Source organism: Aulostomus chinensis, chromosome 23 (assembly GCF_037954235.1).
Source record: "Aulostomus chinensis isolate RoL2024-O1b breed Wild chromosome 23, RoL_Achi_v1.0, whole genome shotgun sequence".
Classification (NCBI taxonomy): Eukaryota; Metazoa; Chordata; class Actinopteri; order Syngnathiformes; family Aulostomidae; genus Aulostomus; species Aulostomus chinensis.
In genome coordinates this window covers 22,347,235-22,374,619 of record NC_141342.1, presented here as the reverse complement: position 1 = coordinate 22,374,619, position 27,385 = coordinate 22,347,235, and the positions used below count along the sequence as shown (strand labels likewise).

The window sequence follows — 27,385 nt, the reverse complement described above, 5'->3', positions numbered from 1 at the left end:
CCTTAATATTGGGCCTGTGGATGAGGCATCCTGAGGGAGAAAAAGTAGAGAGAGAGAGAGAGAAAAAGATATCTACCTTAGGGAAGAAGCTCAGAGAGAGGGAGGGAAGGAGAGGACGGGTAGGAGCAGGAGACACTTATTCTCTAAACTACCAGGAGACACAGACACTTTCCTGGCCCGACTCAGAGAAGAGGACCAAGATCTTTTGAATATCATTTCAATTTTCCTCCCATTCAACAATCAAGCTGCCCCAAAGCTCCTGGAAACTCTTCTCTATTTCCTACTGGAAGTTATTGATCCCGTCACCCTCTCACACGCCGAGGCTAACCTCATGGATTTGTATCTGATTGGATATTTGATGTGTGTGTGGTTGTCCGGCTCGCGGGTGCTTGGAGGCTATCCCATCTGGTGGTGAGTACAATCTTTCAGCATCACACCCTCCACACACTCTTTCTGGTCATTTCTGAGAGGGCAGAACGTGCACTTTCAGTGGTGGAAAAATGTTCTCCGGCCCAGTCCAAAGAATCTTAACCTCAAACACTCGTGTAACGGAAAAGGCTCGCCATTCTTTTCCCCTCCACATGCAGGTCCATTTATCATGATGCTGGATGTTGTGATGCAAAAGAGATGCTTTTAGTTTGTCTCATTAAATATGAATTCAGTTTGAGAGGAAAAAGTGGCTGCCATGTTGACTGTGTGTGAGAACATTGAAGTCATTAAGATCAGGCGCTCTGACATGAACAGAGGAAGCCGTTGAAGGACAATGACAACGAACCTCCTCAAAGACCATCAGTCTGTCCTGAAACACGACCGGATCCTTCTGGGATGTAAACCATGTGACACACAGGACTGCGTTGGCCATTGTGCTCTACAATCAGCCTCCAACATGCCAAGAGCTGAACTGTTTTGCAGGTTTTTGTGTGCAATGACAAGTTTTACAAATTTTAAAAACCGTACGAATATGCGGCGCCGTGGGGCATCAGCTGCAATTCAATTGAAGAAGCAGTTCAGCATATCTTTTTGGACCACAATCCCGCCGCTCCACCACGGATTTATCAGGAGACAATATGTTTAGGTGCCGCGGGGTTTTATTCTTTGTCAAATTATCTCAGAAGGCTGTTGGCAGCAGCAACTGAAATCTAGAGGTTGATCTCATTACTGATTCAGCTACATGCAGCTGACCTCACAGCTCCTTTGTAACATCTATTTTTGAGATATTTGACGAAGCTCTTTTGGCTCAGCAAACAATACTTGTCAGAGCTACTGCACTTTTAGTAGCCCAGCTAGCATGTGGTCCCACCGTGGTGGCGTCCAAACCGCGAGCATCTTCTGGTTTCATTTACAGAGCGGCGGCTGCCAAGCTCGCAGGCCGCTGGGCTGAAGTGTTAATGGCAGCCAGGACGCGCAGCAGCAGCCTCAGTGACAAAGAGCCGGGATTCTCTCTGAGAATTACCTGCAGCTGTTCTGCAGCTTACATGACGCGGGTGTAAAGTTCGAGCTTCAACAAAGCCCCCCACCACCTCCAGATTCTGCAGTGCAGGCTGAGCTGAGGGGGTGGGGGTGGGGGGCGTCGCTCCAGGTGAGCAGGCAGATGCTGAGAAGCGGGTGCGGGTGAGAAGCGGTCAGCGGCATCACCCGCCAGCGTCGAAACGTACAGAGTGAGTTGGTGTGTGGAACCAGAGGGCGGCGGGTTTCAGCGAGGGTCCAGGCCGCTCCTCTCAGGGGCCATGACTTGGTCATAAATTCTCCTGCTGAGACGGGACGAGCTGGAGGGAAGTCTCCCTGCCTGCCTGGCAGCCGCGCTGCTACAAGATGGGGTGTTGAAAACACAACAGAGCATAAATAACTGCAGTGATATGCACATATGCATGAACGAACGAGGCGCAGTAGAGAAGCTAATGAGCTGCGTTTGGAGAGGCAGGCGGGCTCTGAATTCCCCTCTTGAAATGCAAGAATGTCGAGGAACGCAGTTTTGTCCTAAATGGGCAAAATGAAGGTTGGAGGGAATTCATGACAGTTTACGGCCATGTTGTGGCCCCAAATAATCCGCAGGTCCCAGCGTGTCTCCGTCCAATAATCTGACAACACCATTCCTCCCTTTGGTTTGAAAATAAATTGGACGTATGAGTGTGTTTGGTTTCACCTTTTCATCTGTCTGTAATTATCAAGAAATATCAAGGTTTAAGACCGTGAAGCTGCGGACTGAAGGAGAGTGTGGTTGGTCATTTATCAGCGCGTGTGGTTGAACTCATCTACGACTTTTATATCATCTTGATCCCGTCTGTCAGCCTGCAGTGTCTCTGGGTTCTTACGTAAACACCAGCGGTTGGAAGTGAATGATGACAGTCGATTTCAGCGAGGAATTACCTCAGCTGAGTTTCCTTCAAGACCAGCCGGGGAGCGCTGCGCCGTGATGAGCGGTGTCATATCACGCCGCCCAGCCACAAAATGTTTAAATCAAACGATGCTGATCCTGTGCTCTCATCACAGCTGCTGCAAGACAAGACAAAACACACACACACACACGCGCGCAGTGTGAAAGCTGGGTAGAGAGAACAGGTCCAGAGAGTAGTGACATGTTGATTCCAAAAGGCCATCACGCCATTCACTGAAGATGTCACTGACCTCTGACAGCGCATGTCGTTCCTTTACAGATCACCACAAGAGTTTTTCTCTCAGGTGAATCCCAACCGCCATCGACAGCAACTCAGGCGTCTCAGCATCCTGAATGCATTTCTGTAACAGAGCTGCTGACATTCAAAGCTAACTGGCTTTACCAAACTACTGCGTCAGTTCAACCTGAGCTGCTAAGATGCAGAACCCGAGTCTCACGAGCATCTCTGGGTCTCAGGAATGTCATGATCTCACTGTGACCCCCCCCCCCCACACACACACACACACACACACACAGCAAAGATCACTTAAATGACTCTTAATGCCACAAAATCCGATTAAGGGTGTTGAGCTGGACAAGCAGGAGAAACCAGAAGAATGAAGCTGGTCGGGCCGGGGTCAAGGAGGAGATCTGACCTCAGAGATTCATGCGTCCTTGAATACACGTATGACAGGAACAGAACTTCAGTGGCCCTGACACAGAATCGTTGTGAGACCAGAATGCAGAAACGTTACTGACTACAACACATCCACTACAACTTGAAATCAAAAGGTTCAGTTCTACCTCAGATCCACCAGTAAACACCAGACCGGTGGATGGTGGAGGTTCAGTTCTACCTCAGATCCACCACTAAACACCAGACCGGTGGATGGTGGAGGTTCAGTTCTACCTCAGATCCACCAGTAAACACCAGACCGGTGGATGGTGGAGGTTCAGTTCTACATCAGATCCACCAGTAAACACCAGACCGGTGGATGGTGGAGGTTCAGTTCTACATCAGATCCACCACTAAACACCAGACCGGTGGATGGTGGAGGTTCAGTTCTACATCAGATCCACCAGTAAACACCAGACCGGTGGATGGTGGAGGTTCAGTTCTACATCAGATCCACCAGTAAACACCAGACCGGTGGATGGTGGAGGTTCAGTTCTACATCAGATCCACCAGTAAACACCAGACTGGTGGATGGTGGAGGTTCAGTTCTACATCAGATCCACCACTAAACACCAGACCGGTGGATGGTGGAGGTTCAGGTCTACATCAGATCCACCACTAAACACCAGACCGGTGGATGGTGGAGGTTCAGGTCTACATCAGATCCACCACTAAACACCAGACCGGTGGATGGTGGAGGTTCAGGTCTACATCAGATCCACCAGTAAATACCAGACCGGTGGATGGTGGAGGTTCAGTTCTACATCAGATCCACCAGTAAACACCAGACTGGTGGATGGTGGAGGTTCAGTTCTACATCAGATCCACCATTAAACACCAGACTGGTGGATGGTGGAGGTTCAGTTCTACATCAGATCAACCACTAAACACCAGACCGGTGGATGTCAGAGGTTCAGTTCTACATCAGATCCACCAGTAAACACCAGAACGGTGGATGTCGGAGGTTCAGTTCTACATCAGATCCACCACTAAACACCAGACCGGTGGATGGGGGAGGTTCAGTTCTACATCAGATCCACCAGTAAACACCAGACCAGTGGATGTCAGAGGTTCAGTTCTACATCAGATCCACCACTAAACACCAGACCAGTGGATGTCGGAGGTTCAGTTCTACATCAGATCCACCAGTAAACACCAGACCTGTGGATGTCGGAGGTTCAGTTCTACATCAGATCCACCTCTAAACACCAGACCAGTGGATGTCGGCGGTTCAGTTCTACATCAGATCCACCAGTAAACACCGGACCGGTGGATGGTGGAGGTTCAGTTCTACATCAGATTCACCAGTAAACACCAGACCAGTGGATGTCGGAGGTTCAATTCTACGTCAGATCCACCAGACCGGTGGATGTCGGAGGTTGAGTTCTACATCAGATCCACCAGTAAACACCAGACCGGTGGATGTCGGAGGCTCAGTTCTACATCAGATCCACCAGTAAACACCAGACCGGTGGATGGTGGAGGTTCAGTTCTACATCAGATCCACCAGTAAACACCAGACCTGTGGATGTCGGCGGTTGAGTTCTACATCAGATCCACCAGTAAACACCAGACCGGTGGATGTCAGAGGCTCAGTTCTACATCAGATCCACCAGTAAACACCAGACCGGTGGATGGTGGAGGTTCAGTTCTACGTCAGATCCACCAGTAAACACCAGACTGGTGGGTGTTGGAGGGTCAGTTCTACATCAGATCCACCTCTAAACACCAGACCGGTGGATGTCGGCGGTTGAGTTCTACATCAGATCCACCAGTAAACACCAGACCGGTGGATGGTGGAGGTTCAGTTCTATATCAGATCCACCAGTAAACATCAGACCGGTGGATGGTGGAGGTTCAGTTCTACATCAGATCCACCAGTAAACACCAGACTGGTGGATGTTGGAGTGGTGGAGTCTTAAAAACCTGGGTTGCTAACAAGAGTCTAGAGGAGCCTACAGAGGTCATGGAGGTCATGAAAGGTCATCAGGGGGAACACAAGAAGCCTGAAGCTTCGTGGTGGTGACCTTGAAGTCATGTGACCCTGGTTCAGCTCCTTCATAGGCTTCCGTTAGCTGGACTGCAAAAATACCTCATAACTAACTTTTTGCTGGACTACAAAAACACCCCGTAATGCTCTTTTGGGCAGAACGAATGAAAATGTTTCCGTTCCCATGAGTGAGAAGGGAACAACCTGACAGTTACATTAGCAGCATCTGTTGTTGCTCACTTCTAATGTCAGACTTTGTGTGTTGTGGTTTCGTGTTTGTGTTTTCAGTTAATGCCTTTGTGGTTTTCTTGATTTGCAACACAATTCAGATAAGCAGTTCATCTGAGTTGGTCTTGGCCACCGTGTGAACTGATGTTGATGTTGAAGAATGTCCTTTAACAGGCCAGTCCTCCATCAACCTGCTGGTCTGGGATGACGTCATCCAGCCAGCCTAGGTGAGAGGTTCAAAGGAGAGTGGTATTTGAAAAAGGTGAGGGCGCGTCCTAATCCCCCCCACCCCCAAATCAAAGGACATGTGAGATGTGGTCATGTAGGAAATGACAAAGTCCTCCAGTGCTCAGCTATTAGCTGCACGAAAACACAGGCCAGGATGGTCCTCAAAGGGAAAACAGCCACGGCCAGAGGCCAAGACGTCATTCACACACACACACACACACACACACACACACACACACACACACACACACACACACACGCTGATCTCACCTGTGTGACTGTTATGTAGGTTAATTATAAGCAAAGGGTTCTGACACACAGGTCAGCTGATCAACCAGCCAACAGAAGAACCCAAAGAAGCCTGCAGTGGCTGTTAGAGGAACGCCGTTAGACGAACAAGTAACAGAAGCGGACGTGTATTTTTGAGTGGTTTGAAGTTTTGACGGAGAGAAGTTTGATGGAAATGGCAAAACTAGAAAAAGTTCTCGTAAATCTACCAGAAAGTTTTTTGAGGTCTTGAGGAATTTCTTTCACTTGGACCAGTTGTAATTGTACCATCTCATGTCAGCCATGCTGCTGCTGTTTGAGGACCAGTTAAGAATATCAGCTGGTCAGTCACATGACTTAAAGATTCACGACAAGGAAACAGGTTCACATCATTTGCATATTTTTGAAAAAAGGCAAAACCTCCTCAAGTGAGTGAAAAAGCTTTTTGTGGAACTGAGGGAGTTTTCATTGGGTCTCTCCATCATTCTTTTCTGATAGGACATTTTGAACTGCATGAAAATACGATGATGGAAACAGTACTAGGACTAGTACCGGTCAACAGTATTGCCAGGTGTTTATGGTACTGCAGTCTGACCAGCCAGTTTTAGGTTGTTCTGGTCTCCAGTTCAGGTGTTGGTGGATCCCTGATCCTCCGTCTGGATCAAGGAGGCCTGGATTACCAGACCCCCTGGAGAGGTGGTGACCAGACGTTCCTGGACAGTGTAGCTGCTGTTAGCATCAGTCTCTGTTAGCTTCAAGCTAAATCTACGTGGCTGGTTCTTCCTGCAGCCTGGAGTCACTCAGGAGTGATGGAGGAGGGAGACCTCTTAGTGAGCTCAAGACGTCTCACGTCTGACTGATGAACACATGGTGGTTTCCAACCCTTTAACCAGCACCTCACCACCGGCAGCAGTTCAGAACTTTGACGCAGTTCAAATTCCAGACGATCCGTTACGAGTTTCGATTTGACAGTGCGCGTTACTGCTGACAACCCAAGCAGCAGCGCCAGCAGCCCGCCACTAATGAGCAGAGGCAGGAACAATGAGCTCTTCCTCCCCAGAGACTCAGACATGCTCTGTCCTCTGAGACAACATGTCGTGTCCACCTGAAGACACCGAGCCTCCAGTCTCTCCAGAGTTGCCACTGCTGCTCGCCTTCGCATCCTGACTGGCAGGTTCACAAGTTTACAGCCCTTCCAGTTTCCCTCCTTGCGTCTCCACTTTTGTGACTGCAGGGCCTCCATGTCCCAACTCCACACTCACTCAAGTCTGCAGAGAGACGAGAGGAGGGGAGGCAGAAGAAGAGAGAACAGGTTGGAACATTTTTCAGGGGTCCTGTCATTTTTTATCTGATCAGCCAGAAGCTGTTGGACTACAAATCAAAAGTGTGCCAAAGAAAAAGCGAAGACAACAAAACACAGCTTTGCATTCCAGCCTCCACCAGGAAAAGTCCCATCCTCGGGCGCAGCCCTCAACTTTCCTTGGCCCACTTATTCTCTTTCTAGTGTCGTTATCTCTCGGCGGACTTTGCTGTGGGATTTCTAAATAGGATTCTGATGTTTTCAGCGCTCATCTCAGCCTGCACCGCCAAGGCTTCATTTAGCAACAACGTGTCCTGCAGGCAAATCCGACAAGTTGAGCTGCGGCGTCAACATATAGAGGTGAAGACGAGGTAGACGAGAGTTTAATGCAAACAATATTCCTGCACAAGAAGTCACAGAACTCACGTGGGACTCGAGGCCTCAGGCTGCAACCCAGCAAAAGCTAACGTTATTAATTTCTCTTTAATGAAATAAGTTAACTTGTTCAGACACGGCTAAGAACGACTGGCACCCATCGTCAACAGCCGCTACGGCATTTTACTGAACCTGCAGCCAGAACTGAACCCACACAAACCCCCAACTGACTCCTGCAGCTTCCAACAAGCACCAGTTACACAAGTTAGAACTTCATTTTGAAGAGCTGAAGGATTTTAATGAGATTCAAATCAAAACTGGAAAATTAAAAGTGCACAGAGGCCACTCCCTCTTCCATAAACTTTCACCACCTGATACGACATACAGAGATATTATTAGAGTTTTCCTGAGAAATAACTAAACCCACCAGTTCTCAGCAAAAAGTCTGACTTGTTTTGGGGGTTGGGGGGGGGGGGGGCGTCAGGCCACGTGTCCCCCAGTCAGAGTTGGTCCATGTGAAGTAAATAAATAAAATAAAAATTATGCTTCTGGAATGTTCCTCAGGCCAAGCCCCGCCCCTCCACCAGGTGTCATGGAACTGATAGTAAATCCAAAGTAAAATTAGAGTACAGCTTTGGAAATATTCCAGAAGTCTCAAAATGTGACCACAAAGGGAAGGTCCGAGGCATCACCCCAGTCCAGCAGAGGATGTGGCGAGGAGGCGGCCAGTTTAATATGTGACCACACAACAGGAAGCTGTGGGAACTGAGTGACATGAACAGATCTTTAAACTGAATCAGTCATTGCGCCACCTGGTGGTTACAGGAAGTAAGTTTGGAACACACATCACATGACTGTGCTGTCTTCACCTGATGTACAGCAACAACACATACAGGAAGTGTGTGTTCTCGAGCGCCTGGAGGAGGCAGGAAGTGCTCTTAGCATCCTCGTCACTGCCTGTAGCTTTAACTGTGACCTGAGCACCGACAAGCCCGCAGCTGAGCGGATGAGCTCCAGACTGATGTCCAGATTCTTGATGGACTGAGTGTAAATTCAAATTTGAGCAGTATCCCATTTTCCAAGATGCAGGACATGAAGGTCAAGGCCAGGACCTGAGAAGGAACCTACTCTCAATCATTTAAATTCACTTGGGCGATCAGCTGCGCTGGGGTTGTTGATAGTCAGGTCAACCTGGGTGCTGGTCTTAAACTTCACGTTTATGTCATGGCCTTAGGACCTGAGGTGCTGCGGTCAAATATCATGTTCTGGCCTTCAGGTTCAGAGGGTCAATGGAGGCTTCTGGTGCCTCTGGACACAAAACCCAGCTCCTCAGCTACAGACCTCCCAAGGTAGCGGCATCCTCCGGGTCACATGACCACGTGAACCACTGCTGCTGCTGCATCACGTTTCTCTCCGCGGAGCTCAGCGAGGGCTTGCCGTTACCGCCAATGTTTTTATTGACAGTCTTGATAGCATCCATCCAGTTGTCAGTGAGGTGTGTGGTGGAATCCCTTTGTTTCCTCTGCTTCATGTCTGTGGTTTGCAGCGGCCCGTCGTACTTTCACATCATCCCCGTTAAGACACTGAGAAAACCCCCAACCAGGCAGTTAACCCCCCCGGGCCAGAGGAGGCCCTACGCAGACCTGCCTGGGCCTGCACCTGCCAAACCCTGCCCCTCGCTGCTGTGTCTCATCCCCTGCAGCAGATTCTCCCGGCATCCTGCCTCGGCGGAGGTCTCTGTGCCGGCTGCTCGGTTGAGGCACGTCGCTCAGCTTCCCAGAAGTGAAGCAAAGCAGCCGGATCAGCATGGCACACATGTGGTCTACATGCGTGCGTCTGCATGCACGTCTGTCGGCATGGTTCGCCTCAAACCCCCCAGGATAAGACTCTCGTTAGCACCAAGCCAAAAAGATATGCCTTCATCTCTTCTGTCCATGCAGATCAAGCAGAGCACATCCACGGCAGGAGAAGACAAAATGTCTGGCAGATCTGCCGCATGGCACCTAAACATGCTACCACCACCACAGAGTCCTGTGTGGTTCGTTAATTGATTCGATCAGAAATCCAAATTTTATTGGCTAAGTCAGCATGTCTGATTGGCAGGTGATCAGCTGAGTTGACCTGACGTATAGACGCTGCTGGTCTGAACGCACACGTCTCTGACGAGGACTGAATCCTCCTGGTGGTTTGCTGACTGGTGTTGTTGGGACTCAGGCTGCTCGCGTCTGTCCCACCACTGAGAGATTAATGGGCAGTAACCCCACTAGCAGACGGTATAATTAAGGTCGTTAGTCACCAGACGTATGAAGTCAGCAACACTTGAACAAGGCGGCGTTGGTGGCAGGTGAGCTCATGTAGAACTGGAGCAGAGACTGAGGAACTCGACAAAATGACTGAGACGCCCAACCAAATTTGACTTTAACTGATATGAGATTAGTTTATGTAACTGTAGGCAACATGAGTTTGTTGTGTCAGAACAGTCAAACCAACAAAATCAGTGGCTCATATCTGATGATGTCACCTTAATGGACCTGCACAGTGACATTTATCAAAAGAAAAATTTGAAAATTTCATTTAAATTGTTAAAGGATTTTTAATGAAAGAAACACCTGCAAACCCTCACTAAGCTTAGAAAAATCCATCACCCATCCCTCCCTCCATGTTCTCCCTCTCCTCCTGTTGAGGGTGGTGGGGGTGGAGCCTATCCCAGCAGCCTTCCCCCTGGACAGGTCACCAGTCCATGGCAGGGCCAACACATAGAGACAGACAACCATTGGCTCTCCCAGCCATGCCTACGGTCAATTTAGAGTCTGGATTAACCTGGTCCCTCTTGATGTCTTTGGACTGTGGAGGAAGCTGGAGTACCAGAGAGAACCCAGCAGGAACAGGGAGAACATGGAGACTCACCCAGAAAGACCCCGTGCTGCAGCCGGGGCTCCACCCACAACCTTCTTGCTGGGGGCCACAGGGAGGACCACTGCTCCACCGTGCCGCCCTGTATAAATGTCTGTTTACCATTATAAAGTCAGTAACAACATTTCCTGTGTTCGGTCCAATACTAGGCAAAAGCCCAGCCTGGGCCAAGCTTAGCCCAATGGCTGGTAGTGGGCGGGAAGTGTCAGCATCAGCTAGCTCAGGTCCAGGCTAGTTAGCTTAGCCCAATGGCTGGTAGTGGGCGGGAAGTGTTAGCATCAGCTAGCTCAGGTCCAGGCTGGTTAGCTTAGCCCAATGGCTGCTAGTGGGTGGGAAGTGTCAGCATCAGCTAGCTCAGGTCCAGGCTAGTTAGCTTAGCCCAATGGCTGGTAGTGGGCGGGAAGTGTCAGCATCAGCTAGCTCAGGTCCAGGCTAGTTAGCTTAGCCCAATGGCTGGTAGTGGGCGGGAAGTGTCAGCATCAGCTAGCTCAGGCCCAAGCTAGTTAGCTTAGCCCAATGGCTGGTAGTGGGTGGGAAGTGTTAGCATCAGCTAGCTCAGGTCCAGGCTAGTTAGCTTAGCCCAATGGCTGGTAGTGGGTGGAAGTGTTAGCATCAGCTAGCTCAGGTCCAGGCTAGTTATCTTAGCCCAATGGCTGGTAGTGGGTGGAAGTGTTAGCATCAGCTCGCTCAGTTCCAACCTAGTTAGCTTAGCCCAATGGCTGGTAGTGGGTGGAAGTGTTAGCATCAGCTAGCTCAGGTCCAGGATGCTGGAGTGTCCAGCAGGAATCCTCCTCCTCCTCCTCCTCATCATCAGTAGCAGCAGTCGCTCTTCTAGTCCTCAACAAACCTTTGGTTCTGTTGACCCAAGTTCCAGTGGAGCTTTGGAGGTGCTGCGTCAAATCACTGCACCCAGTCAGGAAAGTAGTTCCGGCTACGTGTCTGATTCTACCACTACAACGTCTCCTCATGTTAAACTGGTATTCATCACCAAGGTTACACAACCCTCCTGATATTAATGCAGGCAGAGACGCAGCTACGCTAACACTTCCCACCCACTACCAGTCACTGTGCTAAGCTAACTAGCCTGGGTCTCAGCTCACTAAAGGAGGGGGTGTGTCCTCTTTTCTGTCTCTGAGGACGGTTCAAGATTCAAGATTTTATTTGTCACATGCCTAAATGTACAGGTACAGTGGCAGTGAAATGAAAGTGACTTCTGTGCAAGAGAAACCGAATATAAATATAACACAAGTATGTGAGAAAAATAATGGATGGACAATAGGATACTTTCCCTAAAAGTGGGCGTGTCCCTTTATCTATATGATCCAGACAGAAAAGTGAACCAAACCGCACTTTTTCATCCTGATGAAACTGTAATCTGGTGCACAGCATAAAGGCCACAAAGTTCATTTGTAGAAATTTGATGTTGTCGATGCCATCAAAATTTACTGTAAAATCCAAACCACTGATTGTGATGGAATTTGTGAGTTTGTCTATTTGTCTGTCGGCAGACTGATTTTGAGCAAACCTGGTGGGAGGTGTCGCGGGCCAAGAGGAGCCGCTTACATTTTGAGGCAGATCCATTTATCACACACATCAGTGCCATGACAAACTAACTTGGTGTTACTGCGTTTGCCCCGCACCAACATTGTTGACGCCATTCACCCTTCAAGGCAAGCCGCTCCAACGGCGCTCACCTGAGATGTGCAGGGGATTCTGGGAGGTGGAGGCTGTGTGCAGAAAGCAAAGCTCAAGATTTGCTTTACTGACATTTTCACTTCTGCACTTCCACACGAGAGAAAACAAAACTTGATTTCCTTCAAAGACGAAAGTGCAAGTCAAGTTATAAATAGTCTAAAATGCGAAGGTACTGAGGGTCTATTTTCTTCCCCATGGCTTCAATGGTTGACTTGTGTGTTGGGGTGGGGCTCGACACAGCGCTCATCTGTCAGGAGCTGCTGTGATTGGGTTGCGCCCTGCGGGGGTCCTGAGGTCATCCTGAGTGGCGCTATGATCTGATCAGTGTCGATTGTTCCCCGGGATCCTTTCATGGCCTCCAGCGCCATGTTGTCGGCTCAGACTCCGCGACACTGGTGAGGCTCCTCCCACACACATCTGTCGCTCAACTACGAACGCCGACCTGCCAACCCTGGTTTGTTTCCTCCACAGACATAAATAAACAAGGAACCTGAGTCAGTAGACCGGGAGCTTCTGCAGGAGCAGTTTTGTTTCAGCTTGTCATCACGAAAGCGTGTTAAAACACAGACCCGGCAAACATGCCGTCTCTCTCTCTCATTTTTTCCAAGAGAAATTGAAAGCAATTAAAATTAATTACTTGAATGAAACTATAATGGTTTCTAGCCGTCTCATCGTGGCGTGGCACATCTGGTGAGACACGTGTACATCTGTCCGTCACCAGCGAGATGAACCGCTGTCACTCATCGATTCTAAAGGAAAACCACAAATTAAAGGTGGAACTGCACACGCAGGTGCTTCATGTGTTTGACGGTGACTCAGGGGCTTTTCTCACCTCATGATCTGTTCGATCAGCAGATCTGAGGTCAGCACTAACAGCTTGAATTGCTAACCTGAAGGAGGCGTATTCGCTTGCCAGAGACTAAATAAACAGGAGCTGCTAGAATAAACTACTTTACACAGAAAAGTCAATGAAACCCTGAAGTCTGACTGTGGTGTCAGAGCGGCTAACGCTAAGATGTATTAGCGTCTCCTCCGGTGGAGCAGGTTCAGCACCGCCGCCCGTGGACGTGTGACAGCAAATGGCAGAATATCAGGAGTGAGTATCAATACTGCAACAGCCTGAAATACTTCATCTTGCAGTAGATTGTAGATGGTGGAACATATTGGTTTTGATGTTTCCTGTTTGTGTTTTAAAGCCTCGTGGCAATGAAGTCAGTGTTATTTGTTTCCCCGTATCTACAATTCTACAGTTTCATCTGGCAGACGCTTTTCTCCAAAGCGACGTACAACACAAGCAAGAGTTTAGACTGGAGGGAGGAACCTTAGGAAGTAGACAAAGTGCTTCCTGGGGTTTGATTGACCACAGGTGCTGCCATCCAGTGGCAGAAGATATAACAGTTTCTTTTTCTTATAATTTTACCACAACCAGTGATTCGACATCAACAATATCTTCAATGCTCAACACATTCTGTATCAAACATTGTCAGTGCTGAGTGTTCCCAAAGAGCCGGTCTCAGACCTCCTGACTTGTTCTCACCTGAGGACCAGGAGGAGGCGGCTCAGGTTTGAGGGCCTCGTGTTCCCTGGACTGTTGAGCCTTCAAAGGTCTCAAAGGTAGGAAGGAGCTCTGAGGGTCGCATGGAGTTGGGAAGTTCATTCCACCAGTTGGGACCATACTTATGTTTCCTGTGGTAACAAGGTGAAGGAGGAACATGCCATGGTTGTTAATGGCTGTTCACATTAATGAAGAACATGGATGACATGATGGGAGAACGAACATGGACCGAACGCTACTTCCAGTTAGCGCACTGCTAACGAATGTGGATAAAATAATTAATCGCTTCTGTCCTTAAACTTTCCAAATGTTACGGGAGCAGACAGCTGCTCCACATGACAGGTGGGGGCATCAAAATCACACGATTCGTTAGGACATTATTAGTCCACGCCCCAAACGAGGATGAGTCATCAAATGCTTTGTTTTTACAGGAAAAGACAGACTTGGTGAAATCATACTTGCATATGGATTTGTGGAGGTACGTCGGGCGTCTGTCAGACAGGAATGAAAAGAGCTGGCTTTTACCTTCTCCTTTCTTCTGAGACATACGACGATGCAGGAATTGTTTCGAGCACCACACAGACTTTATGAAATGGGCTGTGTGATTCCATGATTTCAGTTAGCAGATGGCTAACAGGGAGTCAGCGGCCCAGCTGGCTAAAGTGAGAACGCATCCCCTTGGCTCAGGAATGTTGCAACGGACACAAACGCCATATAAATACAGAGAATTACCTGGTGGCGATGAGCTGTGTGAGCATTGGGAGAACCCGTTTGACGAGGACGTGACTGTAAGAAATGCTCATTTCAATGAGGATATTGAGACCAGGAGCTTCCTCCTAGGTCAGCTGTCCAAATGCAGTTCAGCTCTTTAGGCCTCATTCAGGAAGGGTTTGTAGGGAGGAATTTATTCATACAGGCATTTTTTTAAACCCTCAATTTAGTCTCGCAGACAGGGAAAGAAGCCTGAGTGATATTTATAACTCCTTGAGGGCTTAAAAAGTCCAAAGTGGAGGACAAAAATTGGAGATGGCATGGCGGTGGTAACCAAATGTTGCTGGTCCAATCCTTGCTCCCCCCGGGAACCCTGTCAAGTGTCCTTGAGCAAGATACTGAATTCTTCCCATCAGTGGGAGAGAATGAGATCGACATGACAAAGTGCTTTGACTTGTGCGAAGGTAGCAAAGGTTTATACAAATGTCCACCCACCCATCCATCCCTCCACCCATCCTTCCATCCATCCATCCATCCATCCATCATCCATCCCTCCATCATCCATCCATCCATGTTCTCCCTCTCCTCCTGTTCAGGGTGGTGGGGGTGGAGCCTATCCCAGCAGCCTTCCCCCTGGACAGGTCACCAGTCCATGGCAGGGCCAACACATAGAGACAGACAACCATTGGCTCTCCCAGCCACGCCTACGGTCAATTTAGAGTCTGGATTAACCTGGTCCCTCTTGATGTCTTTGGACTGTGGAGGAAGCTGGAGTACCAGAGAGAACCCAGCAGGAACAGGGAGAACATGGAGACTCACACAGAAAGACCCCGTGCTGCAGCCGGGGCTCCACCCACAACCTTCTTGATGACCACTGCTCCCCCGGGCCGCCCCGTATAAATGTCTGTTTACCATTATAAAGTCAGCAACAACATTTCATGGGTTCGGTCCAATACTCGGCAAAAGCCCAGGCTGACTTTGATTCTGTTTGCTCTAATTTGCAGTGATGCCAGCTTCCTGTTATCACCCTTCCATGTTGTAGTTTTCTTCATTCCCAGTCTCCTGTCTTTGCCAAATGATGCTTCCCCGTTCTGTGTCTGCAGGTCCCTGGCTCTCGGGCAGCAGTACTCATCTCTGGGTTCTCAGCCCATCCTGTGTGGTTCCATCCCCGGCCTGGTGCCCAAGCAGCTGCGCTTCTGTCGCAACTACATTGAGATCATGCCCAGTGTTGCTGAGGGCGTCAAGCTGGGGATCCAGGAATGCCAGCACCAGTTTAGGGGCCGCCGATGGAACTGTACCACCATCAAGGACAACCTGGCCATCTTTGGCCCGGTGCTAGATAAAGGTACACAAGTTAATCTTTTGGAATACTTAGACATGTATCTGAGTATTACTACATGAAATAAGTGACGATCTGAGGGACCCACCCTGCTGTAAAGAGTAAAGCTACAGCAAGCTGTTACAAAACCTGTAGCATTTAGCGGAGTTTGCCGCCTGAGGCTGAGCACTGCCTGTTCTTTGGCTGACAAACGACTAACTAGGGCAGTTACAATAATATACACCTTTCCTGGCTGTGGTGAGAAATGAGCTCCGGTACAAGCACCGACACATTATTCATCCATCTTTAACGGCCACGTTTGTCTTCGGGGTCAGCAGCTTTCTTGGTTTCCCAAATGTGTTTACAGTCTCGTACATGAAAGAGGGTCAGTGCAGTAAATCTGTCAACGAGACCTGTCACATACGAGTGAAACACTGACGGCATCCAGTCGCCTCAATGCAGAATACTAATGGTTAGATAGGTTACTGTTTTTAAACCTGATGGAGGGAAACAATAGGAACAGGTGTCCCGTTCAGGGCCTCCATATAAAGGTAGACATTTGTGAGGTTGCTGATTGGAAATGAATCAGCTTGTGTGTCAGAGGCGAAGGATCTGGGCAGCGTGAGCAGTCCAAGCTCCTCAGTCAAATAAAAAGGAGAAGGGAGGCCAAATGAGATTACAGGCAATAGAAAAGGGCCGGGGGGCTCCGCTCAACCCCTACTGTGCATGAAGACCAGTGCGCGCCTCACACAGTCCAGCTCCCACGGACGCCCCATTCACACGCCCTTTTGACTCTGTCATGAAAACAGGCTGAAAGGGGATCTCTCCCATCCGAGCCCGGGTGTGCACTTTGTGATAGGGAAGCGAAGGAAGGAAAGGAAGAGGAGCGTCGCACTTTAAGAGCCATGAATAGAAAAGTTTAGTGAAGGCAGCGCTACCAACCAGCAGCCACCTTCAGCTGGCCGTGCTGGTGCTGTTGGTCCATGCCTGGAGGAAGTGGGGGGTTGAGGTCCTGTGGTGGGTGGTGGTGTATGGGATTTCAGCTCAGGGTGTTGGCGGAGGGATGGCTGGAGGGAGAGGGGAGCGCAGGGGGGAGTTAGGGAGTTTAGGGATTGCCAGCTCCGGGCAGAGCGGGGCTGTGGGGGCGCGAGTCGCTGGGCCCTTTGTGTCGATAATACAGTGTGACACAAGGGAAACAAAGGCGGATTGATGGGCCCAGCAGGTAGTAGCAGCAGCAGCGGTAGCCTTGGCGAACAGCCGCAGCTCCGGGGCTCACAGGCTCATGTTGTGGAGGGCCCAGTGAGGCGGGCAGGCATGAGCATGGGTCTGAACATGAGAAGGTGCTGTCCAGGCAAACAAGCACAGATCTGAGCCCCTTCTCCTGTTGTGAGTAAAAAGAGTCGCTGCTCTGTTTTTTAAGGCATTGTTCTTTTCCAGGGGTGTGCCTGTTCCGCCCGAAATCAAGGTAAACTGACGGCAAACGAAAAACCAGCAGAACAGATAGTGACAGCGCTTCCATGGTTCCATTTTTACTCGTGGCTCTAGTCTGTGTTCAAACATGAACAGACCGAACAATGTGAACGCAGACACGCTGAATTCATGACCAAGGTGCCCAACTTCACCGTTACTGCTGGAAGCTGGCTGCAAATGGCCGCTTCTTTCTGGGTGTTGTGGCCGTTGAACATGGACTGATATTGGTTGGGTTAGGAACAAAAAGCTGCCACAGAAAGAGCAGTCCTGACAGCCTTCATCCGAATGACCCCGTGATCACTTTGTTGTATTTGTATTGTCGTGTGCTGAAGGACTACAGATGGAATAAACGCCTGCTACATCTGGGGTAAACATCTTTTCATCCCTGACCAAGCTTTTTTCCCTTTTAATTTATTAATAATCAATGTTCAACTGCGCTCTCTTTTTTCCAAACGAACTAAACCAAAGAGGTTGTAATCGGACGAAGCAATTATCAGGTTTATCTTTGGAGTTTAGCAGACGAACGCCAGACCTTAGTGACCAACAGTGGATGAGGAAAGAATAATAGCGTAAAAACGGCGAGTGCTGGTGGGATGTTCAGTGTTTCACAACATCAATTATCTATGTGACATTTAACCTTGAGAAATATCGGCGTGCACTCGCACAGAATTGTCAGAAATCAAGACCCAAAATGCCACCAGTTCTTTCCAAGAGAAACATCCTGCTTCGGTGATTTTCATATTCAACAGCAGGTATTTTCGAATGTCGCCGGCTCTCGTCCAGGTTGGGAGACTCTGACTTGCCTCCAGCCAAACATTAGCCAGCATCGTCTGTGGCTTTTAAAGTGCTCTGATTGGGCCTTGAAGGCCTCAATGGCAGAAAAATTGCCAGGGAATTTCTGGCTTTTGTAGCCTTTTTGGTCTACAAAAGCCAGGTTTGATTCTCTGGTTGTGTTGATAGAAATATCAAAATTCAGATCATGCAGCTTTGCTGAAGCTGGCCATGGTCTTGAATCCCGAGGCCGGTACGAGGGGGTGTGTGCTGGTTTCTGTGTGTGTAAGAGAACTGGCGGTGTGTAATGGCTGAGCTGCGGTAAGTGTGCTGTGATTGTGAAACAATGGTGTCTGGTTACATAATAAGCTGTTGCCTTCAAAGGAGGCGTAACTTCATCCCTCAGAGTAAAAAAGAAACAGGCCGACACACGGCTCAGTTTCACCTGAAGGCCCTGGGCTCCGAGCGGTGACGGGTGGATGGGTGACGGGGGGGTGACAACATTCTTGAAACACTATCCAGATGCAGAGCAGCACACCTCAGGGATGACAGGAAGTCACCGAGATCCCACCAAGTGCTGGGCCTCCTGACACGACCACAAAGGGCTGAGGTCACTGCAGGCTTCTTCCTTGTCAGTGACGAGGTTCGTATTTACATACACAGAAGTGGAGATACATAAAAATAACTGTGCTTCTGACAGTCGCGCTGTTTCAAATGTAGACTCACAAGTCTGAATGCTATACACGGGGGCGCAGTCGGAGCTGCCACCGTTGTCCTTAAGCTCAGTAGAATTAGAACTCGTCCCCTGTTCGTCTCGCTGTGGTTGAGGTGAGCAGGTGAGAACCCAGCAGCAGCTCTCGGGTCTGAAGCGTCCGCCGGTTGCGTCACTATGGAGGACAGCAGGGGTGAGCATTCTTCTAGGCGGACGTGATTGAGACGAAATGTGAGAGCTGTGAGTCTGTTAGTGGACGTTCACGAGGTGATGCCCGTTATTGTGAGGCCCCTCCCCTCCTGTAGTAATTGGCCGTTAGTGCAGGTTCCTTGGGGTTCACCTGAGTAGAAGTGCTGGCTCATGCTTCTGTCCTCTGCCCTCCATCCACATACAGAACATCAGCCTGCAGCTCTGCGACTATAAATGAAGACTGTGAGTTAAACCCTAACGCGAGCTCCTCAGAGCAGCTCCCTCTCCGTGCCTCCGTCTGGATGTTTGCTGCCGTAAACGTTGCTCTTGACCATGTTTAACACGATTGACACACTCCCGATCTCCCTCTTCTCCTCTCTGCCTGCTTGTCTGTTTCCATCTGTCTCTCGCAGCAACCAGAGAGTCTGCGTTTGTCCACGCTATAGCTTCAGCTGGCGTCGCCTTTGCCGTGACGCGATCCTGTGCCGAGGGCACATCCACCATGTGCGGTTGCGATTCCCACCACAAGGGACCCCCTGGGGAGGGCTGGAAATGGGGCGGCTGCAGTGAAGATGCTGAGTTCGGGGTGCTCGTGTCCAGGGAGTTTGCAGACGCCAGGGAGAACCGACCAGACGCTCGCTCTGCAATGAACCGCCACAACAATGAAGCAGGACGCACGGTAAACACACGGAGCCTTGTTTAATCATCCCGGTGTCATTGCGACGTTTAAGCTAAAGCACAAGATGCTGTAACACTCTTCTGTCAAGACTCTTTGCAGTATTTTGGAATCTAATTCAGGGGTTTGCTTCAACCTTCTGGCCCCTTAAAGAGCATTACTGAACCTTTGAGGGAACACACCTGTAAATACAGACCCGTCATTGTCCTGTGCTGGGGAGGCCTTCTCCAGTCGGGTGAGCGTGGCTGTGCAGTTTGTCCTTCTGGATGCATTCGTACAAGACTTCCCTCTCCAGATTTAATTGTTGCAGGATCATTTCTGCAGGACTGACCGGTAGAGGATGGATGAACGTGTCACGGTGGCAGGAGCCATGTCGATGAAGGAAGAGTTCCAACTGAGATGATAATCAGCCGTGATTCACCCAGAGCAGATGATTATTTGGGATTACTAATTGTTCCTGTGACAGGCAGGGATTTGGTCTCTGCATATTTCAGAGTCACCTGAAAGCGAGCTCTGACTTTGACTGACTGGCTAATTACTGATTGGAGCAGCACCCTTCCTCCAGCGCTCCACTGTTCGTGTCCTGCATCCCGATGTAAAATTCCCTGACTGTCAAATAACCCGAGTGACTTGAGGGGGAAAAGGAAGAAGTCGGCTCCGACTTAAACCATCAGCGGCTGCTGTCACTGCCGGCCTCTCCAGCTGCTGGCTGAGGGGCAAACGGAGGGACCACATGGTAACAAGCTGGCTCTTTGATGGAGCTCACGGGAGCCGCCAGAGAGACCACAGGAGCTGTAGCCAAGTGAGCAGCCGTGCTGTCAGGAGGCATTCCTGCTCGTCTCACCACCCTCTCACGCTCCATTATTTAGCCCCGAGGGCCTCTGGGACGCAGCACTGGCACGACAAACTCAGCGTGATGTCACCAGCCCATGCAGCGGTGCCACCTGCCTTCCACCTAAGTTCGGGGAATTCTGCAGCTAAATATAGATGTTAAATTAAAGCACAACAAAATGAAAACATAAAGGTAAAGCGTGGCCCGCGGCAGCATGATGCGAGCCAGTGACTTCAGAGGGAATTAGCGGCTGCACTTCACAGCTGCATGACTCTTGTTTTTCTTGGCTGCTCTGCGAGTCTTTGCTGGTTTGCTTCGCCTGCATCGCTGGATTCCTTGTAATGCTCTGATCCCAAAATCCTACCAGATCCTGCTCGGTGGCAGCCAGTGACCTCATCAAAGGATCCCCTCTGATTTATTGACACAAACACGATACGCCACCACCTCTACTGTGGGTATCGAATACTCACCTGTAGGCTTTGACAAGTTGTCTCCTGTAATTGACAGCAGTTACCATGGCAACAAGAAGACACAATAAGCACCTTTCGATTTTCTTCTGAAAAAAATGAAGTACTAATTGAATTCATTTGTAGTGTTGACTTCTTGAAACACACTGGATAAAGAAATCCACAGTCGACCATAGAGGTGTTTCCAAACTTGATGCTCATGAAGTGACGCACGAGTGAAGGTTGATGGAAACTGTGGTTCTGACGTTTTACAGAGAGTAAATGAGCAAAACAGGAGATAGAATTGTTCAAGAATCTTACCCTCAAAGAACTGACCAGCTGTTTGCGCCGCCGCCCTCCTGGATAGTACCAAACTTTGGGATACCTCTTTACATTTTTCATGGGAAGACAGCCAAGACTATTCTTCTTCAGCGCTGGTTGTTACGAGACCGCCATCTTCTGACAGCATTATGTAGCCTCGGTTACTTGCTGTAGACCAGTCAATGGAAACTACTGTGCATTTCCATCCCTCCATCCATCTTCCCCCTCTCCTCCTGTTGAGGGTGGTGGGGGTGGAGCCTATCCCAGCAGCCTTCCCCCTGGACAGGTCACCAGTCCATCGCAGGGCCAACACATAGAGACAGACAACCATTGGCTCTCCCAGCCACGCCTACGGTCAATTTAGAGTCTGGATTAACCTGGTCCCTCTTGATGTCTTTGGACTGTGGAGGAAGCTGGAGTACCAGAGAGAACCCAGCAGGAACAGGGAGAACATGGAGACTCACCCAGAAAGACCCCGTGCTGCAGCCGGGGCTCCACCCTCAACCTTCTTGCTGGGGGCCACAGGGAGGACCACTGCTCCACCCACAACCTTCTTGATGGGGGGCCACAGTGAGGACCACTGCTCCACCACCTCTACTAAGCATTTCAAATTTTGTTCAAAATTTTCTTTTGCTTAGAAATTTGCTTGAGAAGTAAACGGAAACCAGAGTTATCAGGGTCAGGTCTTGGTTATGACACCATTCACAGAGCTGTTATCGGGACAATGGTGATGATCCATGCACCAGTCCAGTCTTAACAGATCTGAAAAACTGTGGATGAGTCCATGTCTACTGGAATGTAAGGGAATACATAGAAAAGTACTTGATCACATTCTTTAATGTTGGATAAAATCTGCATGAACATTAAAACCAAATATGTATAACGTCACATAGCATTAGCTTACTAGCCTCCTGTGCTATCATGTTATGAACAGTACCGTTAGCTAGGAAGTGGCTGGACACTAACGTTAGCTGTGGGCTACAGTGAGCTAAGGTTTGATCAGATATGATGTCTTACCTTGCCACGCCTCCTGAGGTCCCTCCAGATTTTTACTCTCTATTGTTTCCAGTTGCTCTTCAACCAGGGTGTGTTGAAATGACCATAGCTTGCCAGATTCACATACGAGGAGCGTGGCCGCCGTGTGAATGTGGTCCATGACAGCAGCTTTTGGAGGGCACATTTACGCTCTTTATGCATTTACAGAAACCCAATAATTCCTCTGTCAGTGAGCACTTACAGTGAGGAAGTTCTCCAAACCTTGAGCAGAACCAGAGTCGGTGTGTTCAACCGGGGGGGGGGGGGTTCATATTAATGTCCAAAACAGAAATGTGAACTAAAATAAACACCTGAAAGTGTGTTTTGGAATTTTGCCCCATTTGTTTAAAAAGATCATGTTATGGAGGCAGATGGCCAGCAGACCTGCCTGAATAGAGAACACAGTTATCGAGCTCGAGAACGCGTTCTCTATGCAGAATATCCTGTTCTCTCTTCTCAGAGCCAACAGGCTTTTGGTCAAACTCCCACAATAAAGTTCAGTTAACCCGAGCTTCAGATCTGTGAGCGTTGTGTTCTACAACATAAGAACATGGTTCTAAACGTTCCCTCTCTGTACCCCCCAGACCATCCTGGACCACATGCACCTGCGCTGTAAATGTCACGGCCTGTCAGGAAGCTGCGAGGTGAAGACGTGCTGGTGGGCGCAGCCAGACTTCCGCATGCTGGGTGACTACCTGAAGGACAAGTATGACAGCGCCTCGGAGATGGTGGTGGAGAAGCACCGCGAGTCCCGCGGCTGGGTGGAGACGCTGCGAGTCAAATATGCGTTCTTCAAACACCCCACTGAGCGAGACCTGGTCTACTACGAAGGCTCGCCCAACTTCTGTGAGCCCAACCAGGAAACTGGATCCTTCGGGACGCGTGACCGTGTTTGCAACGTGTCATCACACGGCATCGAGGGCTGTGACCTGCTGTGCTGCGGCCGCGGCCACAACACTCGGACTGAGAAGCGCAAGGAGAAGTGTCACTGCATCTTCCACTGGTGCTGCTATGTCAGCTGTCAGGAGTGTGTGCGCGTGTATGACGTGCACACATGCAAGTGAGGGGGCGGCCGCTCTCAGACTGTTGGACTACAAGTGCTGCCCAAACCCTCGCCACCTCCTGCTTCTCTCTCTCACACACACACACACACACACACACACACCTACATCTCTGTAAAAACCCTCCACTCTTCTTACAAACCACAACTTGTACCTTCTGACCAGATTGTGTCCTGTGTTGACCTGCTCTGCTTGCCGCTGGCTCCGCCCCTGCAGCACTGCCCCGCCCCTCACCTGCCCCCGTCTTTATTTATTTTCCCCTCCATGCCAACATGTCTGTGGCATGTACAGTAACATTTTTGTACCTGTGCGATTAATGCAGTAAACAAACTCTTTTGCTTTTGAACAAGAGCATCTCCTAACACCTCACCTCTCCGGCCAGTCTGCTGGCTAACTGTTTTGTTGTTTCAACTAAACCAACCTCTCTGTCGTTACCATGGTGACGATGAACTGCCCCAGGAAACCATCGACTACTGAACTGAACTGAACCCTGCATGCAGGCATCGGAGGTGCCGCGGCGTGTAAAGTACTACTGACTCTGCTGCACCAGTCAACCGGAACGTCTGGAGGATCTACGCTCGCGAGCGCCCTGCTGATCCGACTCATCGCCAGTGGGCGAGACTACAGGCGGCGGCATGAACAAGCGTGCTCCCCCCACACAAATATATGCACTATTCAGATACACAAACTCCACGTCTGCTGTTGTCTGGCTGCTGTTGGCAGCTCTCGTGAGTGACGACCTGCGACACAGCGCCACCCACGTGAATCACTTGATTTCCACGAACGACCAGAGTGGCCGGCTAACGGTGAAAATGCCCTCTCACATACTTTGATAAAAGCTCCTGGTATTTATTTCACTTCCAATTAAAAACTACAAATCAAAAATGACAATTCAGAACAAATCTTTTTTTTCGCCCCATGTTTTTGGAGCAGCCAGAGAGAGGGCCACAAATAGTACGGGTTTCCACATTTTGATTAAGTTGTGGGAACAAGTTATTTCTCGTGGCCATTAATAAATCGAAATGTGAGGAAAAAAATACCTTCTAATGAATAATTTGTGGGGACAAGTTAAGAGTTTGTGCCCGCAAATAAATCAAATTGTGAGACGTTGTATCTCAAGGCCACAAATTAACTGTGGAAACAAGTTACAAATCACGGCCATGATTTATTGAAATTATGGGAACAGCGAAATCTTGGGACCACTAATTATGGATTTCTGTCTCTCCGTGGCCACGGGGGGGCCTGGACCAACAAGTCAGTGACGTGAAAATATAAACCAATTATTCAAACGTGTGGTCTGACCTAATTAGTCTGCTCTAACTCTGGTTTGGTGTTTCAGGACTTCAGCATTGTTCCACTCAAAATGGTTCTACAACGTAGGTGAGAACCGTTCTCCTCAGCACCAGGAGTGGAGTCCCAGGAGCTCCGATGCTAAGAGCGGCGCGACCGTTGGGAGAAATCTGAGCTTCACGCGTCGATGCGGTCATTAGTAGATTTGTGTGTGAAGCGAAAGGACAGATGAGGACGCGACGACATGAGGAGACTCAGCTGAAGTTGAATCATGAACTTCAGCAGACCTCAAACGCTGTCGGCTTCCATGTTAATGAACAAAATCTAGACTGTAACCGACTCGAGCTCAGCTCCTCGCCTGCTGCCGCTCAGATCAGCGCCCGCGCGGCTGCGTGCCAGCTGACCTCACTTCATTGTAACTGCAACACACGCAGAACAACGTCGGTAGACGTCAAGACAAGATGGATGAGTCATAATGGCTGCCAGTGGCAAAGCCAGCTGCGGCGCTGGAGGGAGGATGGAAAAGGGACGGATGGATGGCGGGCTGGCTCTTCATGGCGGTGGAACGAACTGCGAGGAGGCTTCCACAACATGTCCTAACAGTCCCGCCTGCTTCCTATTAATTATATTCAACAACTGAACTAGTGTGTAGGCCGTCCCCTCCTGTGTGACATAGCTTAGCCCTGACGTCCTCCCCGACACCGCCGCCTACCGAGGACTTCTGGCGTTCAGTTCCCGCCCCCCCCCCGCTATATCCAAAGTTTTGTACAAATGTTTTAAAGTGAATAATTCCCTTTTTATTTTATAATCGTAAATGTTTTTATAAATATTATTTATTATACAATGTATATATCTGTATGACTGAACTAAGATTATATATTTGAAGAACAAACTTGTCTCAGCCCTTTGATTCTGCGCCACATGCACTCAGACATTCAGAGGTGACAGGTGAGACACCTGACAACCACCTGGTCCCACTGAGACCTGTTCTTAAAGACACGGCAGAGAAAGTCTCTCCTCGTCCATTGAGCTGAGGCCCATGCTAGTTAGCTTAGCATAACGAACGGTAGAGGGTGGGAGGCGTGAGCTTCAGCTCCGCCCCAAGATGACCTCACAGGAGACCAAATTAAATCGAGCAGGTTTTCTTCCATACTGAGTTTTTTAGGGAGTCAAGAGCCTCATTTCTCGTTCGACGCGTCGACTCCAGCGGAGCAGCTCCCCGCGCTCGCACGACTGCGGCCGTCACGCCTTCGTTCCTGGATCAAGTTTGAACGACAGCTCTTTCACGAACACTGAGCTCATCAGAATTCCCTCAACAACTCACTCAGTACCACCGGGACTCTGAAGCTGACTTTTGATCTTCAAGATGTCAAACATCTTCACTTCAATATTTCCCAAGAGAGGAAACTGGGTGAATTAGCGTGGGAATTCTTCAAATAGGTGTGAGCAGTGACCTTTGACCTCCAAAATCGAATCAGTCCATCCTGAAAGAGACTTTCTCATAATTAGGAGTACTTTAACACCTTATTATCATCATTACTAGTAGCAGCAGTATCGTTATAACCTGGAGTCGGAGTGCAACTTTTTATTAGATTCTTCTAATATCACAGCAGCTTGAAACCCCAAGAGTGAGCGACGGTCACATGGTTTTATACGACATGAACATGTGATCAAGTCCATCAGTAGTTATCTCCTCTTTTTGAACTAAGATGATTGAACCCTCGAAACAGTTGTCACCATTCTTGTCTTCCCAGGTTTTTCATGACCGCGGGATCTCATCAGTCTCCCTAAAAACGGGTCCTGAGTCTGTGGTTCTCAAGGGGAGCCTCAAGTGTCGATTATTAGTGAGAGCATTCGTTTATTGAGAAGTAAAAAGGTGAGACAAGCAGGGAAACGACACCACGAGACCTTTAGGAGGGCGGAATGATCCGATTACAGATGTGTACAGCTGTTAGGGACACACGTGGTCGTGTTGGTGCTGCTCTCATCATCAAACCTCACACACACCACACACAGTGTGTGTGAGGTCTGTATATACACGCGCGCGCGTGTGTGTATATATATATATATATATATATATATATATATATATATATATATATATATATATATATATATATATATATATATATATAAAATATAAAAATGTACGTGTATACATATGTCTATATATATGTGTGTATATGTTGTGTGTATATATACACGTATACTATATACACATATATACATGTGTATATATACACATATATACATGTGTGTATATACACACATAATATACACACACATGTATATATGTGTGTATATATACACACGTATACTATATACACTTATGTGTATATATATATATATATATATATATATATATATATATATATATACATACACACATATTATATATACACACACACAGTGTATATACACACACACACATACAGTGTATATATACACATACAGTGTATATACACACACACACATACAGTGTATATATACACACACACACACACACACGTTACTGTACGTCCAGCTGAGCGCTCCCAGACATCAACCCTCGTCTTCAACAACACGATCAGCTGGTATTTTACACTCATTTCTCACGCTGTGGAGGCACCGAGCTTCAGGAGTAAGGAAGGAAGTAAGAAAGAAGGAAGGAAGGAAGGAAGGAAGGGTGCTCGTCTCCGGCTCGTGTCCTTCGGCCTCGTCCAGGCATCTTCAGCAGCTGAGGGGAGAGAGCGACAGAGACTCGTGAGGAGACATGCGGGCGCTGCAGAGTCAAGCCCTTCCTAAGAGGCGGGTTCTGAGTGTCTCGTCCCGCTGGGGACCCCGCCAGAGGAGGACATGATTCAGGAACGCATCATCAGGATGTTAGGAAAGGGAGGTTTCATTGACTGTAGCACAGAGGGAGCGTTGGTTGTCAAAAACAGAAACGCCACCTGGCTCGGCTCCTGACCGTTG

The 27,385-nt window shown here is 49.0% G+C and overlaps 1 protein-coding gene across 1 annotated transcript; it reads left to right on the top strand.

Moving 5' to 3' along the window:
* Positions 1-95: 95 nt before the first annotated feature.
* Positions 96-25,165, top strand: wnt3 (wingless-type MMTV integration site family, member 3). The gene is made up of 4 exons (XM_086196455.1): positions 96-411; positions 15,416-15,657; positions 19,186-19,451; positions 22,667-25,165. The coding sequence occupies exons 1-4, from the start codon at positions 332-334 to the stop codon at positions 23,144-23,146; spliced, it is 1,068 nt and encodes a 355-aa protein (XP_086052581.1). The 5' UTR covers positions 96-331; the 3' UTR covers positions 23,147-25,165.
* The last annotated feature ends 2,220 nt before the right edge of the window (positions 25,166-27,385 follow it).